General features: G+C 35.3%; 1 protein-coding gene across 5 annotated transcripts in view; it reads right to left on the bottom strand.

The window, feature by feature from the left end:
* Positions 1-21,752, bottom strand: part of PTPN3 (protein tyrosine phosphatase non-receptor type 3) — a 164,242-nt gene that overhangs the window by 10,716 nt on the left and 131,774 nt on the right. For all 5 annotated transcript variants that reach the window (XM_084508444.1, XM_084508446.1, XM_084508447.1 and 2 more), the window contains 6 exons: positions 20,407-20,563; positions 18,557-18,720; positions 15,786-15,876; positions 15,450-15,511; positions 13,983-14,129; positions 7,240-7,368 (listed from right to left, as the gene is read on the bottom strand). In XM_084508444.1, coding sequence (XP_084364570.1) covers positions 7,240-7,368; positions 13,983-14,129; positions 15,450-15,511; positions 15,786-15,876; positions 18,557-18,720; positions 20,407-20,563 — 750 coding nt within the window. The remainder of the gene's footprint in view (positions 1-7,239; positions 7,369-13,982; positions 14,130-15,449; positions 15,512-15,785; positions 15,877-18,556; positions 18,721-20,406; positions 20,564-21,752) is intronic.

Genomic DNA, 21,752 nt, shown 5'->3' on the forward strand with positions numbered 1-21,752 from the left:
ACCAACAGTTCACCTGAGGTACAATGCTACAAGACTTACTCATAACAGTATCATGCAAGAGTTTAGAACAGAGTGAAAAATAGAAGAAAAAAAGCAGCTGAGAACAGAAGAAGCATTCAGAACAACAGCGGGGTAGTGGGGCTGCCCAATCACAGCTCAAAAGCATGGTTTTGTTTTTACATTTCACAAAAAAAGGGGCTGTATGTCCTGTAGTACATACAGTATTTAGGAATGCTGTGCTGGCATACTGGTTCTGTGCTGTAAGACTCACATCACTCGTTCATCACCTGCAGTCTATTAGGTTCTCTCACAAGAAGTAACTGAATGCCATTTTTATCTCATTCTGCAATCCAATTCAATTTCTCAAAGTGCAGCTGTGTATCTATTGTAAATATACGTGTGCTTACAGATTCAATAACAATATGAAGTTTTCTGCAACATTTGCTCACTGTGGTTTGTTAGAAAACAACATATATATAGTTCATTATATATAGAAATATATGTATGTGTGTTCATTGTAAACATAGGATTTCTGTTCCACCACAGAAGAACCTTTTTCTTTACAAACACAATTTCATTACTTGAAAGATTCTGCTATACGAAGAGCTTATTTTTTTATTTTATTTTTTTTTTCCATTCAGTTATACCTAAAAACAGTTTTATAGAAGTTCTTTCAATTTAAATCTTTGTTAACTTTGACTAGGAAACCACTCAATCACCTTTGCATCCAGACTGGGCTCCACTGCTATACTACAAATACAACTAATGATTAGAGTGAAGAAAAAACAAAAACCAAAGAAAGAGCTCTGCTGCATTACACAATGAGGATATCTCTCTTCACAAACTGAAACAAGCCTTGACATTGTCCCTTTATTTCTTCCACTTGTTTAGCAATGGTTAAACCGTTCGCTGTGTTTTACTAATCTCAATAGTCAAACTTAGCATGTGACACTGTACTGAAATAAAACCCTCCTTTATCACTGCCTTATTCTATAAAAGCTGACCTCTCACTAATGGTCCATGCAAGAATGCTTTCATAATGCTAGTGACTTCAAGAGGTTTTTTGTTGCTGTTATTGTTTTGTCCTTAAGCTAACCATTACTGAAATATATGTCCTGTTTTAAATGACTTTGATTTCTGCTTTCGTCTTCCATTAGGGGAAGTGGTTCCACTCCCAGGGAACAGGCCAGTAAAACACACAAGTAAAGTGACAGAATACCTACTGCTTATGTACCAAGCAGAGTGCTAGGAAATGGGTTTATTCCAGGCAAGGTAATTACAGAAATTTACCAAAAAGGCATTTTACAAGCTCAGAAAAGAGGAAAGAGTTAACTATTATTTTTTACTTGTTAGTAATCTAGGCCTGAATATATTGAGGTGACTTTTTTTTTTTTTTAACAGTAGTTTATAGACAACAAGTACTACAAGCACGTTGCATAAGATCTCTTCAGAGTAAGAATACGCTGTAAGAGCATGCTGTTAGTCCTCAAAACAACTTCTTCTGGTGTGATCATCTTCCATTTTCTGCTACCTGCCCTATTCATTCCTAGAGACCAATGTACTTGTCTATTAATTACTCCAGGTATTCCTCAAGTTTCAATGTAGCTTTTTAGTTATTCGCATTTTTATATAATCAGGTTGTTATTCTTTTGGTTGTGCTGTTCTGAGATGATACACACTTAAAACTTAATTGCCATATCATTTGCTTTTCAAAATGCCAAAGTGCTTCAATTTTTATTAGTAAGTTAAAGCTGTTGTAAACAGTATGCATATTCATGTTAGAACTAGTTGTTTTTGAACTCTAATCAATGTCTCATTCAGAAAATACAAAACTATTACTGTGAAATCTAGAATTCTAGTTATGTTTAGTTTTTTTTTTTTTTTTTTTTTTTTTTAAATCTTGAAGTCTTTACACTCATAGTGAAAATCATCTTTTGAATTGAGAAAATCCGTCAGTCAAATAGTGACAACTCATTGAAACTGCATGCAAGAAGACCACAGTTATTAAAATCTAGCGCTCAGAAGACAAACAAAAAAATGCTAGAATTATAGTTACTGGATCCATAGTTAGCCCCACTGTGCACGTCCTATTAACAGTATTTTTAAATGTGTTACTCCTACCAGACCCTGTTTCTTTGTACAAAATTGGTAAGGAAAAATTAAGAGGTACCTCCTTATTACACTCGGGTTGTTTATCAAACCATTATTGTCTGCAAGTCAGTTTAAATTCTTACCACAGATTTATTTTTTTCCACTAATATTTTCAGTGACAATTGCTATAGCAGCATCCTGATTCCCGATAAATGAAAATTTTCTCTTTATAAAATTTGGCTTTATTAATCCTTTTTTATGAGTCTAAACACACATATATTTAGCTGCATCAGGGCTTGTTACTCCCTTTCCCCCCCCATTTACTTAGCAAGCAGCTTCAGAGGTCTAAGACATCATATCTGTGTCCCATGGTATTTGTTATTTTCCTTCTGCTCATGATTATTATCCCTGCAGCAAAAATGCTGGCCAAAAAAGAGATGTACTTGCATTTGCTATTTCTGTGCAAGTTCAAGACATCTAATTGCATACACAGCTTCACTGTGGTTAAGCTAACATCCTGGATTTTGCTCAAAAACAGTCAGGGTAAAGAGCCATGATTTTTTCTAATAAGTCTACCACTGGGATTGCAACTCCTGACAAAGTACAGGGTTGGCAGTAGTAATCTCTCAAATAGCTGCTGTACCACTTAGGAGACAATCTGTCAAAACTTTTAGCAACAAAAATATCCATCCCTCATCTTTTGGTAGTCTGTTCCTTGCTTCTTATAATTACACCATAAAGCTGGCTTCCTCATTTAATTCTGCTAAAATGACTCTCCCTGACAAATAAAAAATCAGGTGTTCTTCAGGAAAAGAGCACACACAGCTAAGAATTATAATACTCATATTGAAGGAAGGAAATCTAGGTTCAAGCAGTCAACATTAATTTTGACTTTTGTTAAAGTCCAAGCAATTGAGTTAACATTATATTTTATTTTTTCCCCTTTAGGTTATAATTTAATCTTCAGTTAAAAAAAAAATCAGGTATTTTACTACATTAACCTTAAAATGGTCCTATTATCTAAGGACCTATTTTCTAAGCAAGAAAAAGCTATGCTCTTTGCTAATGGGCTTCACAAATATCTTGAAAGCTGAAACTCAATGATCAGGCTTAGGGCTTAGTTTCAGTTCCCGTCTCATTATGCCTCTTGACACCCCTGCTATAAAACTTTTAAACTACTCTTGTTCTTCAAATCTTTACCATTCAAAACCAACTTATTTTCTTCTACCATGACTATTTGACAGAAAAGAATACACCTGGACCAGACACTTCATATTTGAAATACCTCTGCAGTGCAGCAGGTTTGTTCAAGACAGTTGTGACACTGTCAAATTTATACAGATTTCATTGGAACGAAAATACAAGGTCTTGTTTAATGTGCGGATAGGTTGTTTCGCTGAAACTTTTGCAGGAATCTGTAACATGAAAAAACCTAACCTTTCCCTCAAATTGCCATATGACATGCAATGCCTAAGCCTAAACAATTAAGATCTCTAAAAAATTACAAAGATTCTATTTTCAGCTGTTTACAGCAGGAAGCGTTGCTTATCTACATTATCTCTGTTTCACCTAATATGAATTTAATGCAATCACTAGAAAGCCTGCATGCTGGTCATTCATAAATAGAAAGATACCACTTGTTCTTTGTCTTGCAATTTTACCTTCTTTCAGCAAACAGCAATATCCTTCCTTAACAAAGTGAATTTATGCCTAATTTTCAATTTCTTTGAATTGCTACTTCAATTTATTTCCTTTTCCTTCAAACCACCTTCTCCATCATTGTGATGCCAATGGAAAGTGATAGCTTTTAAATTAAAAAGAAGCTTTTCTCCCCAAATCCCTCTATTTGCATTGTCATCGTCTGCGCAATCACGTTAAGCAGTCCATATTATGACACAAGGAATTGTCTTAATTAATCATCTTGACTCAGGTTGTCAGTGCTCTCCTGTGGTGCTCACTCGTTATTATGGCAGTGGTGTAATTGGTCTTTAAAGGATTAAATTAAATCCATTTTTTAACATTGAATTCTTTTCTTTTCGGTTGAATGATTTATTTGAGTTAATAAAACAAATCAGGTGGGAGAATGACAGGGCACTTTGGAAATAACTAACAAGATGTGGCAGAATAATAAAAAAAAAACCTGCAACATTTCTTCTTATTTCAAGCTCTTTGAATAATATGCTTCAGCAAGCATTGTCTTCACGGCCTTGTTAGGTTTCACAGCTGGGTTCTAGTTAAACTTAACTGAAATCAGGAAAAGTGCTTGTTTAAAGGCAGAGGAAACCAGAAAAAAAATGCTCAAAATATAACTGTCTACAATTGAAGAGGTTGGTATGCTGTAAAGCAATTATCTTCGAGGAAACTGAATGAAAGATTTCCTCAGACTTCTCATTCTATTTTTTTTTTTTTTTTGAACAATTAAAAGTAACCTATTATCTTGTTTTACAAAATAGTGCACTGTGTGATGAATTTAGCACTTGCACTACACAATTTCTCTCTTTGGGGAATCAGAACAAATGGACCGAAAATGTTTTGAAGTTGCCTTTTTTTTTTTTTTTAAATATATATATTAAAAAAATAAAATTTAAAAGCAACTTAGTTCTTTATATGTTTTCTCTTTCTTTTACTATAGGATAGATTTCAATCTTGGTCTGGAAAACAGAAGGGCCAGAAATTAAACCATATTTAATATCTCAAGGCTTAGAAAAGCTCCAAATATTTCATAGATCTGCAGTCACTTGCTGATCTTCAATTACAGGTGAAGAAGCACCAAGATAAACTGTGTCAGAAAAATCCTAGGAAGTTTCTTGTTCCTCAAGTCTTCCAAACAAATGTGAACAAAAGGCCAAGGGCATCATTTCATAAACTTCTCTTTTTAGCTATTTTCCCTTAAGGCAAATTAGAAACCTGTGCAACTTAATCCACAGGAAACTCTTTCACAAATATGCCTTTCCAACAGGAAGCAAGTCTCTTGTGAGGTTTGAAGCTTTATCCATCTTACTACTAAAAGCTACTTCATAAAGACCGATCCAATGATGCTCACATTAACTCAGGGACTAATAAAACCCTGATTTGAATTCAGATGACTTTTTATGTATTTTTCAAAGAATCCAACAACAATATTTGTGACAGACAGCACACATAAAGCTTTGCAAATTCTACTTTTAAGCAGAAGATGCTCCCAGGAGAATATGTTTGATCAGCTTTAAAAAGGCAGCTCAAATGTCAAATGGTATGTAAAACAAGGAGATACTTCAAGATACTTCAGTGTTTCAAAGAGTGTCTTTCACTAGATTTTGAAATAAAAGTCTTTGTACATTGTTCATCTGAAATATTGAACTCACACAAGGCTTCCACTTATTAGAGTCCTGTTTTTACTGCATTGGGCAGCTGGATGATGAGTGCTTGAGTGTGGCCACTCCATTTAACTGTATAAGCAAACTTGCCCTTAGTGGAAAAAGAGATTTAAAAACAGAATGCAATCAAAACAATCTCCTCTCCAACAACAACAACAAAAATGCATCCACCTAGGCCTAGCTTTTTAGAGTTATTAGAAGAATTTAGAATAATTTTTAAAATCATACCATTTTGTCTCATGAAAATAAACTCTGAGCAAGCGTATGCCTTTGCATTAGAAATGATGTTCTCAACCGATAGCTTCCCTGGGACAACTTTGAGTATGAGATCCTTACACTATCGAATCTGTTAGTATATCTGAAAAAGTACACTAAGCTCTTACATTGCCTTTATCTCAAAAAAAAAAAAAAATTCATGAAAAAAATTCAACAGGATTTTTACATACCACATGCTAGTATCAACACACTAGAAGTGCAAACACATACTGAATACTGGTGAATTTACTCAAAACTGTGAAATGGTGATAAACACTAGCCAGGAAGAAGCATTGGAGGGGAGAAGCATTACCTAACCAAATTTAATTTGCAATCCATTAATTCGAATGACAGTGAATAGAAGTTTGCCTATTGCTCCTTGACTGGATGGTTTCTCATAACTAGAAACCGAGACAGTGTAAACAATCCTAACTGAAAGATCTTTGAATTGTGTAAGCACTAGTATCTTGCATAGTTAGGACTACAACAGAAATCAGAATCACATTAAGACAAATTTATGCGCACTGTCAAGATTCAATTGATTCAGTTACAAATTTATGAGATTACAGGACTGGTGATCTTGCTGTAAGAATGCCAATAAAACATTGCACTTTAAAACCTTTTTTTTTTTTTTCTTTTTTTTTTTTCTGTTAATACTAGCAACTCTGGTAACACTAAAGCACAATCACACAAAAGATCAACTAGTACTAAAACTGTGGATTAGCATTTGGTCAGTTCAGTGATTTCTTATACAAGTATCTTATGATAGCATAAACCATTCATCTTTTTAGAAAATATTTCTGACCACAGAATTTTGGAAAAGAGATAGAGGGAAATATGTAAGAATGCAGGAGAACTTATGAACCAAAGCCAAACTTCAGACCCCATATTCAGGTTGTGGGAGATATAGATGTGATCCGAACATGAACTTTACAAAATACATACATAGGTCATATGTAAGAAATACTCCATGTATTTCACTTCTGCTTTGCTTTATAACCCTCTCATTAGCAAAAACCATTACAAGCTAAGGAGTTTTAAACTGTGACGAAAGATAATAAAAAGGAGATGGTAAAACTCTATGCCTTCTCTAAAATTCACATCATTTGGATTTGCTTCATTACTAGCTATTCTAGCCACATGTGCTATTAGCCAAGTGCCTCATATTTCAACCTTGAAAGAGCATGGCTACTTAGAGAAAAATCTCATTGAAAATCTAAATATTTGTGAAGAGTCAGTGACTGCAACAATGTTTACAGCGAAGCACCGCACTTCTTTATGAAGCTCTTCACAGTACCTGTACAGCATAATGGATTAACATATTACGAGACCATGTAACCCTTCAAAAAGTATGTTTTCAGGAAGCTCTATAGAAATAACCATACGATGTTGATTCATTTTATGTATACACATATCTTTTATGAAATGTATATATTTCACACAGATGAGTATACATGTACTCCCAGTCTATATCCACCTACCTACATAGGTATTCATTCAGCTTGCTTGGATATAATTTAAGACAGCAGGCACTTACCTCAACATTTGTAACTACCATTTCTCTAATAACATATGCAATTGTACAATCTTCAGAGTGGCATTTGACACGAAAGCTGCCATATTCCATTACATCTGGTGGATCAGGCCAATACTGATGACATTTCGTCTGTAAAGACAAAAGGAAAATTAAGTACACATCAAGACTTTAAACAAGTACTTCTGTTTCTAGCCTTCCCACCTATGCTGTGTTTTAGAGAATTCAAGGAGCAAATATTCTGGTTTGTTGGTGAGGTGTTTACACCCAAATTATAAACTAACATGACAGAACAGGCTAATCTCTCTATAAACTTGCGGTTTTAGACATTTATAATTATATTTAAAAAAAAAAATCAAATAAACAGGATGTAAGATATAAGCTTTCTGTCTGGTATTAAACTGCCATCTCTGAAAACAATTTCTCAAAGAATAAGTTAGGAGGAGAAACATGGACTTTTTCCATCTGAAGATGGAAACCCTGTGTGTGTGTGTGTTGGGGGCGGGGAAGGATTTATTGCTACCTTCAGCTACCAAATAGCAGGTTGTGGTGAAGACAGACAGACATCTCCCAGAAGCGTGTAATGCAAGGTCAATAGATGACTGAATAAAGGTGCAAAAAGGAAAATTCTGATTAGATGTTGGCAAAAAAAAAAAATTGGTGAGGATGGTGAAGCACAAAAACAAGCTGCTCTAAGAGGCTGTGGAATGTCCATCCTCTGAAATAATCAAAACTCAACTAACATGGACTTGTGCAATCTACATGGATTTCAGAGTTGCCTCTTTTAAGCAGATAGGTGGAACAATATCTCCAGAGATACCTTCAGGACTGAATTCAGTTTAAGGGCATAAAAAAATGCAGTATTTATTGTTTAATGCCTAACAAAAGTCATCAACATTATGTTGATGTGAGAAGAAGCCCTGCAAAATATTTTTTATTAAGTCAGTGAAATTTGCTTTTCAAATATGAGTTGGGCTTCAAACATTTCAGTGCTACTTCAAGATTTCATATAAACAATGATATTTTGCCAAAATGATAAACAATGCACTGTTACATATAAAGGTCAGATTTAAAGATATGTGAAAATTGAGATATTCCCTGAAAACAAAACCAGTGTCCAGGATCAGAATCGTTAATGCAATTAACTTTAGTGGGTGCTCATGTGCATGGAAGTAATTACAGGGAAGTCTTCCAACTCCAAGAAGTGTTGAGAAAGTAAATGTACTGGTAAATGGGATAGGTATACCAGCTAGTGTAGACAGTGAGAGTGTGGCAGTCTGAAGTTCTGGGATTCACTGGTGATTTAGGGTTTTTGTTTCAGTGTTCTGTCATAAAAAGGCTTTAACATGCTCTTTTAATCAGCTGTAAAGTCCTGATCATGAAGGTAGCAGAGAAAAAAATTAATACATTTCAGTGGATTTCCTCCTCCCCCCTCCCCCCCCCCCCTTTTTTTTTTTAAAGGGGATGGCAATTTTTCTTTTGTATTAGAAAGACAAGATAAAAGTTGAAGGGAAAGTTTTATCTATAAATCTCACAAGGTGCTATATATTTCCTTTACATTCATCTTCAGATGACACCTGCTTGGGCATTCATCAAATCCCACTTCATTTAGAAGAACATCCATCTATTGGCCTTGAAAAATGCAATCTTGACCCTCTAGTGTCATTAAAAAAGTGCCACTGCCTAGCTAACTAGCTTAGTCTACCACTTCAAACACATATTCTCTCTTTAGGCATAGCTCATCTTCTCTACCTCTTATCTTCTCTTCTGCAATATACTACACTATCACGATTTTCCTCTGCTCTCTTTCATTCAGAATCAAAACCTTGACAGTATCTAAGACCCTAAGACTACTAAGACTACTGCCAGTCATACTGACAAACTACCATCATTTGTTCTTTCCAAAGTTAGAGGTACAGGCTTAGCTCCTCTTTCCCCTGACCCAAATTTTCCATAGATGATTGTTAAGAAGATTCAGCTTCTATAGGATGTCAGTATGAGCAGTCAGAGCAGTCTAGTTCTTCTCTCACTTTCTTTAGGATTTACACTTCAGAACTGATAAGCTTTCTGGCATATACTGCTTACTGCTCTATTCAAATGGTTTGATTTGAAAAGCAGGGCAAAGTTCGATAACCACATTTCTAATTTACATTCCATCACAAACACTGAATGAGCATCAGAGCTCTGTAGTGCAGAACAGTGCAGTTGAAGACTTGATCAGACTGGTATAAAGTTTTACAAAGTGGTCATAGGATTTCAGTTACAGAGAGGTAAATGCTACCAAATACTATGCCGACAAAAAAAAAGTGCAAGAAAAAAAAAAGGGAATATGCTAGTCCATGCTTTCCCTCAGCACGACACACCGGGATAGCACTAAAAGAAATAAGCTGCTTAAAGTACTCTGTAAAACGTTTTATTCCTGCTCTGTGTTGAATGTTTTTCCAGCCAGCTGCATGGAACTTCACTGAGCAGGTAGATGCAGATCATGTACAAGCAGGTGGGAATGCTGTGGATCTAGTTTCCACTTCAGTTAAAGCTGTGGCTTTCTATTTTTCAGGTCTGTACAGAGAATATATTGCTTTTGAATTGCATAAGGTAACCTGATTAAGATTCCCTGGAAGATACTGAGTAGCTTTAAAATCATATTCAGCTTCATCAGAGTGGTTCCTAACTGTTAAAGCGTGCCTTAAACACATTAGAAGCTAGGCTGCATAGGGCAAACGTGGTCTGTGAGACTTAGGAGCTGCATGCAGTTACACACACATCTATCTATACAAAGTTAGCCACAACCAAACAAGCTTGTTAATTCAGTTTTAGCAGTGGAAATGGCTGGGACACTGCATGAAAGGTCAAAAATCTGTACTTGTTTTCATCAAAGAAGGGAAAGGGAGGAGAAGGTCTAGGTCATACGGTTAGAGAAAGAGTTGAGCTGAATTCACTGAAACAGAGCACTGACAATTTTCTTGTCTACACAAAAGGTCATGAAGTGCTAAGTCCAGCTCTTCTGGATGGTTTTACCACAGAATAAACTAAAAATTGAAAATGTGTATGAACCAGTTATTAAAAGTAGACTTCTTCAGGAAAGGCAAAACAACCACTTGCAAGTCTTCCAGGTTTGATGTGACTCAAAAGAAGAAAATGAAAGTATTTATTTCCCCAAAACGCAGTCTACAACTATATGCCTACTTCCACAACTTGAAGATCTCTATATAAAAATACGTTTTGAAACTTTAAAAGCTACTATATGAGAATGAAGTACAAGACCAAGCTGTAAATCACTTAGTGAAGAAAATCTTAACAGACCTTGCTTTTCATGTGAATGTAAGTGAACTCTCAGTATGGATATACAATCAATAGAGAATGTATGCCACTGCAAGAGACATGAAAAAATGGAGAGGGTCCAACCGAGGGCCACCTAGATCAGGAAAGGATTGGGTAATTTAACATATGAAGAAAGGTTATAGAAACTGGACTTGTTCAGTCTAGAAAATAAAATCCAGGGGGATTTAAGCAGGTATTCGATATCTAAAAGGCAGTTATACAAAAAGGTGTGCTGTCTTCACAAGGATGTGCAGTGACAGGCCAATAAACAACAGGCAGAGGTTGCTTCAGGGGGAAATCCTTCCAGGATACAAGAATAAAATTATTCAGTATTAAGAACAATTAACCTTGGAATATGTGAAACGACAATTAAACAATGGCACTTCTTAGGTCCAAACAAGCGATGGCATATCCATTCCTGGGAGTGTTTAAGACTTGCCTCAGCAGAGCCCTAAATAACTGAATCTAATGCTTTCCTTTCAACAAAAGGACATGACAGACTCTTCCATGACCACGATCATCTACACAAACTGCATTACCAAATCAATGATGATCAATGCTCACCAAGGTCACTGTTCAAAAATCTATACAGATTTCAGTATACACCAGTGGGACTCAGTTAAACTTTCAATAAGGCTGCTTAACCTTAAAGTGAGATCATACTGGAATGCATAAATGGTTTATTACAAATATTAATTATAATAAGTTATAGAAATATATATCATAAACATTAAATAGTAATTAGATGAACTACTAGTGTTGTAAGAACGCTGTTTCCATAGTTAACAGTAGGTAGGAAACTTCAGCAGAGCCCAACTACATTGTGCTACCAAGATAAAGCAAGCAGAAGTGCAAACCAGCCTGTTCCCCTCCTCTTCCAGTACTGCAGTCTCATGGCTGAAGGCAAGAGCAAGGCATGCTCTGTTTCTGGGGACCCTAAGAGATAACTCAGTCTGCACAGGAAGAGCAAGCAGGAAAAAGAATAACAGCACTCTGTCACTCCTTAACATGCACTCCTCCAGAAGTACAGCATGCCTGGTACTTATCCAGCTGCATTCTTAAGAACGGTTTCCTGTCCCCTACCCCTGGAAGAAAGTGATGAAGGAAATGAAACAACCCTAGGTAAAGACAACTTCCTCAGCTCAGGTTAATACCTCTTTCATGCCACTAAGAACTATGCACAACTTCAGTTCTTGACAGCAAGTCACTGAACGGGAAAAAAGTCTTTTCCATTTGACAACATTTTGTGTTTTTATATGAAAATATTTTTAACACACAATGATGCTTATAAACACTTGTAGCAAGAATACTTTACAGAAAGTTACTGTAGGGACAATAATATGCAGTAACTGGGTCACATAATGAAAGCTGCTCTTCACATTTTTCTAGGGCAAACTAAGCAAAGAGACGAGAACTGATGAACAACTTCAGTTCTTCTGAGTGTCATTTGTGGAAGATAAGCAACATGAGCATTTTTTTTTTTTTTTTAATGTCAGATGTAAGACTGAAGACAGATCTCTTAAAGAACGAACTTTGTCAAAATGCTGGAGTTATAAACATAGGCCCAGAAACATACTCACTGATGCAGGAAAGTGTAATCTACCCTCTGCCTCACACTCATTTCATACACTCCCATAATGGCTTAACCTTTAAGCCTACCAGTGTGTTATTTATTTATTTATTTTTAACTACTACAGCTGAGACTGAAAATTTTGAAATTTTACCATTTGTTCATTCTGCCTTTTTAGGGCTCAGTTTTCAATGACTTATAAAAATAAATTATTCAAATTTTAATTACTATGCCCATAACTTTTACTGTAATAGTCTCGTTTCTCCTTTCAACCTAAGTCAAAATATAGTGCAGTCATTTCTACGAAAAAAAAAAAAAAAGGAACTTTACTGGATTTTTTTTTTTAATCCCATGCTATAAATCTTAACACTGTTGAAAATAGATATGTACATCTAGAATATAAGATCTCTGGGGCTTGAAAAAAGGCATGGCATTTGCCAATAGGGATATTCTGGCAAAGTTGTGCATCTTTTTCTGTCTCTAAAAATTCACCCACAAACTGTGGTCACATCTGAATGTAAACAAAACTCAGAAAGCACATGGCACTTCAATGCAAAGGCAAGATGGTTAGAAGTTAGCTAGAAATTGCCTTGGAAGTTTCAACTCACTGAGAAAAGTACAGACAAATATTGGCCTGTGCTTCTTCTTAAGAAAAGGAAGTTATTTTGATTGCAATACAGAAGAAAGATAAGAGAGCATTTTTGTGCCAGATGATGTTCAAAAATGTCTGTCTCTATGAATCACAGAATCATTAAGGTTAGAAAAACCTCCAAGACCATCTGGTCCAACCATCACCCTACCACCAATGTCACCCACTAAACCATGTCACTCAGCGCCAGGGACGGTGACTCCACCACTTCCCTGGGCAACCTGTTCCAATGCCTGACTGCTCTTTCTGAGAAGAAACGTCTCCTCGTTTCCAGCCTGAAATGAATAGCTGTGTGGTCTGACTGTAGTTCAAATTTATTCTTTTCAGCTTTTACACTTCTTGCATACACTTTGATGAGGAATTATGTTGTTTAAGTGTTCCTTCTCAATCATGAAGCTATTTAGGACCTCAAGTATTTGATCTCTTGCATTCCAAAACCATTAGTTTTTGACTGGGATGCCAGGTAAAATTGATAGTGTAGAATAGATACAGGAAATAAAGATAAATGCTAAGGTAAAGGCACCCAAACATCACCTTTCCCACAGTTCAGTTTTTAGCTTCTGAAACTTCAAAAACAATTACTTTCTTTAATCACTTAAAACCTTGATCTTTAAAACTAAAAAGGACTCCTTAACTCAAACTACAACAAATTGCAAGAGATATTGCTTTAATTTTCACTGTATTGTTCTGAAACTACTTGAGCGCTAGAATTTAAGCAAAATTAGAGGAATTAGAGCAATTTTAGGAAAGAACCTTTGACTTAAGTAAAAGCAAGCAGGTTATATTCTGACCACTAACATGCTTAATTTAATCAGTAGTGAAATGGCAGATTCTGGTTTAAGCCATGCTGGAAGTTCTGCTCAATGTGCTCAAAATTTCCAGACATGTTCTGAACCACTGGGTCACTGTAACATGGAGCTCAGTTCTTATGGGAAAGGACAGCATGCAATAGCTGGCTGATCAACAAAGTCCAACTCAGTGCAGTGATTTCTGTTTATCTGATAGCTGGTTTGTTTTCAAATAAACTGAACAGAAAAAAAAAAAATAAATCTCTTCCTCTAAGTAATTCAGAAAGCCTGGCCTTCAGAGAAATGATTCAACAGAATAAGGTGGCCTATTTTAGGGTTATTTAATCATAACAATGTGAGAAATAGTTTGAAGGCATAGTATATTTCTTCAGCATACAAAGAACCTGAATATACTTACCCGTCCTCGTTCTGTGAGAGTTGTTAACATAATAATCAGCGACAGCTTGTGATCCCAGACAACTTGCCAGAAGTGTGCACATGTGTGAGGAAGAGGTCCTTGTGTAGCAATGTACCTGTTCACAATGCCCACAGAAGGAATTTCCATCTGTAAGGAGAAAAATGCCTTATGTAAAATTGTTCTCACTACTCAATTAGTGCCTTTTTTTTTTTTTTTTTTAATATTCAGAGTTTCATTCAAACAGAGCATGTTGTTACGAAAGATTAAGAATATGAGCAAGAAGACCATCAAGATCACAATTTATTATGTGATAATCTTCAAAAAATTAATTTAAACAAATTTTATACTATAAATACTACATCTCTTCAACCGAAATAGGAAGAGCTAATTAATACTGAAAATGTATTTCAAAACTTGAAACTGCAAATCTTTCAATGTTCTCTTTAATATTTAGTAAGAAATATTTAGTAAGGCAAGGTATACCAAAGGTGCACTAGCAAAAGCAATGTAATAGTTAATATGCAGTAAGTTAATAGTTTGTTCTTTCCCAAACGTATCTGATACACATTCTCTCCCCCCTCTTTTCTTTGTCTCCCATCTTAAACTTGTGATTTAGGCAATTAGCGTTCTGTTTTCTCTTCTGGACCCTTTATAGTATAGCTGATAGGCTCTAAGTGGTTCTACAGGAAAAAGGCTTAATTTAAGTTATAGGAGACAGCCTCAGAATTTACAAAATAGAGAAAAATTATTTACAGAAAGAGATGAATCAAAATTACAGATTTCACCTACATTTTGAAAAAGATTGGTCCTAATACCTAAATTAGCTAACAAGCTAATTTGGAAAGGTTTATTTTAAAATATATAGTCAAAGGCTATCAGAAAAACAACAGGTTGGAAAATGTGATTGACAGACAAGAACTGTTCACACACTTCCAAGCTTTCTGAGGTATTTATTGAGAAATTAAAGTTGACAAAATACCTAATTTAAGCAATGCTAAACTATTTTTAATCTCCAAGACATTGATCAGACAGGAAAACACTTTCAGTAACTAACAAAAAGCTACAAGAGTTGACTGTTCTGCTTCATCAATTTAATGAATCAATATTCACAGCCACAAGACAAAAATCCGAAGACCATTTTCATTAAAAGTATTATTAAAAAATCAAGCTGGAATGTTGCCCATTTTCTCAGGTCTACATAAGGAGCTAGATATTAAATCCACAAAATTATGTCATGCAGTATGGGAAAATGATGGTGGATTGCATGTGCTTTTATCTGCTGTGTATCAGAGTGACCACCTGTTTCACAAGAAACATCTCCTCTTTTACATTATGTATCTATACATCTTTTACATTTATGAATCCCCAAAATGTAAAACGAATATCTCTTATTCCTTAAAAAAGGCTAAATTTAGTCTGCTATTGTAATATAGAAGGTGAACAAATGCAGGTCTCTGTATGACTTACATTCACATAATTCGCATTAATGTAATCTTCATCTCCCTGCAGTATTATCCTGGTGGCATCATCTGCACACAAAAAATAAAATAAAGAAGGAATTGAATTAGAAATTATGGGTCATGCTTCCTTTTTATTAAGTCAAAAAAATGAGGAATTGCAGACATAAACAGCAGGTTACAAAACAAAATAGATCTTTTAGAAAATAAAATGAACATTTATATAACTTATATCACAGAACTTGGATAATATAATTAAATCTTTACAAAGAAATTAAATACAACAGTCTTACAAACTATCATTTAGAGTAAAAAAATATGCAAAAAGTCTGTATATAATACTCACAAGGTAGAACATCTTTGTATCGATTTTTGTCCATATTCTGAGGTACCTTTGCACACGTAACAGCCAACCCTGGTTTCTTCCTATAAAGTTGCTGCAAGGCAGAATTTAAAAATAGGTGAGTTTTTGAGGGATACAATTGTGCAAAATTCCTGAGTTTTATTTATATATGTGTATCTTTTTATGTGAAAATAATTTCTATTATTCCTAGTCCATCATCATCTCTAGAAGAATTTCTAGGAAAAGAGAGAAAATATGCAAATCATTGATATACATAGACCGCTTCCTTGCAAAGTCTTCTTTGTCTTATAAGATGTACCACACAATTGTGGGAGGGCTAGAAGTAAAACTGAGAATGAGTGTGGAAGAACTGAGCAATAAAAAACATCAGAAGAAAAAAAAATACGGACCGATATTTCTTGGAGTCAACTGTAATACAAAAATTCAAACATTTTCTGGACAAAAACTACCACATTCAACCCTGCAAATACTTGAAAATGCAAATCTTTAATGTATCACAGTCTCTTAATACGTGACTTCCTTTCTTTTGGGTCATGCTCTACCTCACAAATTTTAACTGAAGTGAATGCGCGAACATATACATTATACCAAAAATAAATTTTAAGATCAAAATGCATTGAGAGCATGGTTTAAGGCAATGAAGGGTACAGGAGGAAAAACACAACAACAACAAATCAAGAAATGCAATTATACAATTACAATTTTGCTGTATTAAATATACATGAAAGCAACTTACAAATGAGTAACCCAGCTGTGCCAAAGATGTAATTGCATCTCTCATGTTTAAATATTTCGAATATGGTTTCACACATAAAATTAAGTGAAACCAATAGGATGCTAATATCCCCTACTTTAAGACAAAGGGAATAACATAAAAAAAATATTCTATTGAAAGATTTGCTAAACGCTGGGTCTCAGGATCATGGCTCACAACATATTTCAACTGCACAGCATAAGCGAGGAAGGAGGATGCAGCAATCAAACAGCTTCAATTAGTTATAGTTTACGTTCCATTTTACCTGAGTCAAGTTAAGATTTCTACATTTTGTGGAAGACAACGAAGACTAATTTAATGTTAAGTTACAGTTTTGGAGTTTTGTTGCTGTTGCCTAACAAAAAGGTCATATATCATTGACAGACTTGTTAAATTCTGCTTAACTGGACATAAATTATAATTATAGGAATATGTTCTGGAAAAACTTTATATGTGATAATGTACTAAACAATTATTCTCTATTTTACTAACATGAATGGAGATTGTGAGAATTACCAAAGCTGATGAGAGATGTTGCAATTGTCTCTGCTTCTGAAGGCCACTAAACAATGAATTGAAAGAAAAAGAGATTGCTAAGCTATCGCTAAAATAAGTTTATTACATTACAAAAGGGTTCTGCACTTTTTTGTAACATCAAGAATATCCTTTTAGAAATGCTATCAGGAAAAAAAATTGTCATAAAGAATCAAACATTCTATGAAGATTATTAAAGAAACATTGTCAAAGTTGTTGACTAAATTTATGCACAATAAGCACATTTAAAGGCTGGCTGATATCTTTTGAGTTGCTGTTTCAGTAGCTAACAAATTGTTACTACAACACTGCAACTACTGCTGTGGATTTTGGTAAGCCGATATAAACTATGGAGTCCAGAATTTATTTTTAAAAAAAAAGGGTGGGATTTTAACTCTCGGAAATTTTGGAAACAAAGCAGTCTTCATAAAAGGAGTGGTTATATAATAAATAACACCACAACTCTTCAGCAATCACCATTAAATCTCATGGCATTTGTAACAACAAAGGAAAAACATAAAAAATGAGGAAAGAAGGCACTACTGTTCTACAAGTTTCGAGTCATAAAGGATTATGCCAGACTTCAACTATGTGAAATTAATAGATAACAAGCAGGGTTTCTCCAAAGTTACAATAAATGTTTGGATCTCCAGTAGCTAAATGAACACAAACACACACACATTATAATTTATTTCCATTAGAGAAGGAACTGAGTTATCTTTTCTCATTTCTTTTGCTAACACTGAAGAACTATTTTAATAAAGTACATTTTGTTAGTCAGTTTTCTAGGATATTCTCTGCTGACATGTTGTAGAACATAACAAACATTAATGAATTAATCTATACAGCAGTTCAGCCAAGTCTTATCCCACATACGGGGGAACCTCACCAGCAGAGTAACTTGCCCATGAAGTAACCATCAATGTTTTGGATTGCTACTGAAAAATATCACAGACTGCACATTACAAACCTCAAATATAACTTAACATCGCAAACTTTCATATCAGCCTCTAAGAGAAGAAGAACAGGAGCAGTCAAGTTGCTGCTGTTACTCCATGAAAGGCAGTGAAATATGAGAATGTGAAAAATCAAGTTAGGGTATAAAAGGTTTCAGAAACTTCACTGAGCAGCATGGGAAAAGAAACAAAGTACAAGACTATCCTCTGTCAACTCTGCTATTGTACTCAATAAAAAACCCAACATTTAGTGAGCTTTGGGTATTTGAGCTAGAAACATGTTAATTAAAACATTTGTCTCAGCAGGTAATGTTTTATGCAAGTCTGATAATTCATTCTCCTCTTTCTCCTGCAGGGGAGGGTGAAACTGATGGGCAACTCATATTTATGTTCTCTTGAAATAAGACCGAAAGGGAGCAATAAGTTTTGTAATTAATTAAGCCCTGACTTTACTTGATGGTCACAGCTACTGGTCTGTATTAATAGCGTTTGAGTTGAGCATTACCTACCTCAAACTGAATAAGTACTGTCCCACTTTCCAGTCCTTTCCTTAGCTGTTCCATAGACTCCTCCAGAGTATCAGCATATTCAGAACAGATAGGAAGAAGAGAATCTGGGAGATTTTGGGAATCAACTTCATCTTCTGATTTAGGCTCCACAAACTGTTTAACTACTGAAAGATGCATTGAAAATTAAAATCTGTTAAATACAGTACTAATGTGCTTGCAACACATACTAAGATTTACCAGCTTGCGAGAACAAGATTTGCAAATTTAAGGTCTCAAGAAAGCAAGTAACAGCAACAGACTTTCATTTCTTTATATACCATATTACTGAAGAAAAGGGAAAGAGTAAAAGGTCCTCATGGTCTTCAGGAAAACAAAACTCCTTAAGGAGCCAACTATGATGGCAAACCACTACTTCCAAACGCAAAGATATTTTTTTTTTTGCTGTCATCTAGTCTTGCAGGTGGAACTGCTGGACATGCTTACAGCCCACAACATTAACCATTGTGAAAACTAAATGAGTTCTGCCTAAAATAATTTAGAAATTAATTAATGGAATATGTCAAAAAGCTTGGACTTCCTGCAATAAAATCAACACAAGCATATACTGTACTTCTTTTCCACTAGAGAAGCACCTGAATTCTGTTTTCCAATCTCTTATACTAACACTGAGGGATCTGATTTAATAAATTGCCAGTTTTCTATGATACTCCTTGCTAACATGTTGAAGAATGTGAAAAATGTTAAACTATACACCAGTTCTGTTGCTCTATGAAAGCTATTGTATCACTGAACGTGTCCATCTGTGGTTATTCTCCGCAATGATCAGAATGGCCCATACCTGCCAAACTACAGAAAATGGGGAAATGTTTGGACTCATGCCTATACAAATGACTGGCATGGAGTCACAGGTTATCTTTAGCTAAGAAGAGACTTATCTGCAGGTAGGAAGTGGACTAGAAAAAAGGTTAAGGAAAGACTAAATACTGCACAGAGTCACTGGAGAGGCCTGCAATAACAGGAGCAGGACTGTGTTCAGGGAGAACAAAACACAGAGACATCTGTCTTCCCAGGAACATACAAAATTTAAAATAAAGTAAATGCTACAGAGGCGTATAACATTTATGCGGTTTTATTGCCTCCTGTTTCCCAGCAAAGCATAATCCCTTCAGATTTTTAAGTCATAATGTAATCAGAAACTCTTTGCAAACCTTTGTGTTAAGGTCTCATCATGGTTCCTAAAGAAAGTAAATAATAAACCAGAAGTTTCACTTCATCTGAAAGCTCCTGGGATCTGCATGTGTTTAAATAGGAGCAAGCAAAATGGAACAAGATTGGTCCTCTGTATTTTACATATAAAGGCCTATGCCCCTACATATTTCAGACTGTCTTGTTTGCCAGCAGCAATTTAGTGAGTAGACTGCATGGGTCAAACTCATTATCATCATAAAACATCTACTGTAGGAATTTAAAGAAAGCTCATTTGACTTGTTTTGTAGCATAATCGTGCTGGGCAACAGCAGCTCATGGGTATTTGCAAACACGCAATTAACAATTTGTAAAATTATGTATATTTACAAAAAGAACTTTTGAAAGGAATCATTTGCTGCTTTGTAGATTTTTAGAGCTAAAAACATAAGAAGAAATTCTAACTTGACAGAATCTTTGTTGCACTGGAAAGAGCCTCCAGTTAAAACTATTTATGATACTAATTTAAATGCAGGGAGAACTTTCTAGCACGGACATATTCCAAGTGAACCAAGAACACATGTATTTAAATAGAAGGTATTCCACCAACCATAAGAACACCAGTCTCAAATACATTAAAAAGTGAATAAAATAAGCCCAGTTACCTTTCCGCCTGACCAAAAGTGCAAGCTCTCTCGTGTGAGATTCTCTGCTGGCTTTTATGAACATGACCACCTGGTCATGCGTGTGCTCTGAGATATCTCGTCCATTAATTAATACTATTTGATCACCTTCATTCAGTTTTGGAATGCATTTATCAGCCTGTTTCAAGACCAAAGAAACATATAAATGTCACTGCATCCAGTCATGTAAAGAGGAACAAATCAGTATATGAAGTTCATCATGCAAGCAAATTCTTCCGAGTCCTCTTGACAAAATTTCATCTTCTGTTACAGAAATTCTATCAAAGAAATGAGATCTAAAGCTTTTTGTTGCTTCAAAGCCTCTCAATGAAGATGAGAAACAGTTCAAACGGCATACTAATAGCTAAAAAAAGAATTTGTATTCATCAGATAGCCATTAGCAAATTGCTCTTAAAGATATAAATTTCAAACACTAAACGTCAGCAAATGAATTTCTGGAAAAAGCATTCTAAGCATACAAGATGACAGACTTATTAAGTAAACATCCTTCACTTTTTATGCAGAGAATACTGAAAAGCCCAAATATGACTGAGGTTATTAAACCAAGGATAATTTAAGTAACATGATGTTCCCTGGACATCCATTTCTTTTTACAATTTTAAGAAGTTTATACATATGTTGTATTTTTGATATTTATCAGATTCTTAATTGGTAGATATCAAATGATATACCCATTTCATTCACTTAGAGTTTTAATAAATTGATGTAGGTGAGTATTTGATTTATGATGCTCAAGTACTATGCAATTACAACACATTTCAGTGCTACCTACCTGTGCTGCACAGAACATTAGGACACGGTTCTTCCCATTACAACTGAAAACTTGCATTATAGCTTGCCTTGGATACAGCAATTTAGTTTATCTTCCATACTCTAGCATTTGTTTGTCTTATTTTCCTGCCACACTTGCTAGCACACTTAGCTTTGCATCCCGCACAAAGTAATTCAAGCCATGGCCAGAATGATGATATTGGCTTGAGTGATGAATTAACGTGAAGGCTGCACCCAGAGAGTCTTGGTCAATAGCTGTATATCAGGGTAGAGGCTGGTGACAAGTGGCTGGTGACAGACCCTCAGGGGTCTGTCCTGGGACTGGTACTGTTTAAGATATCTATCAACGACATAGACAGTGGGATCAAGTGCACCCTCAGCAAGTTTGCAGATGATGCCAAACTGAGCGGTGTGGCTGATACAACAGAAGGAAGGGACACCATCTAGTGGGGCCTGGAAAAGCTTGAGAAGTGGGCCCATGTGAACCTAATGAGGTTCAACAAGGCCAAGTGCAAGGTGCTGCACCTGGGCCAGGG

This window comes from Aythya ferina, assembly GCF_964211825.1.
Source record: "Aythya ferina genome assembly, chromosome: 2".
Classification (NCBI taxonomy): Eukaryota; Metazoa; Chordata; class Aves; order Anseriformes; family Anatidae; genus Aythya; species Aythya ferina.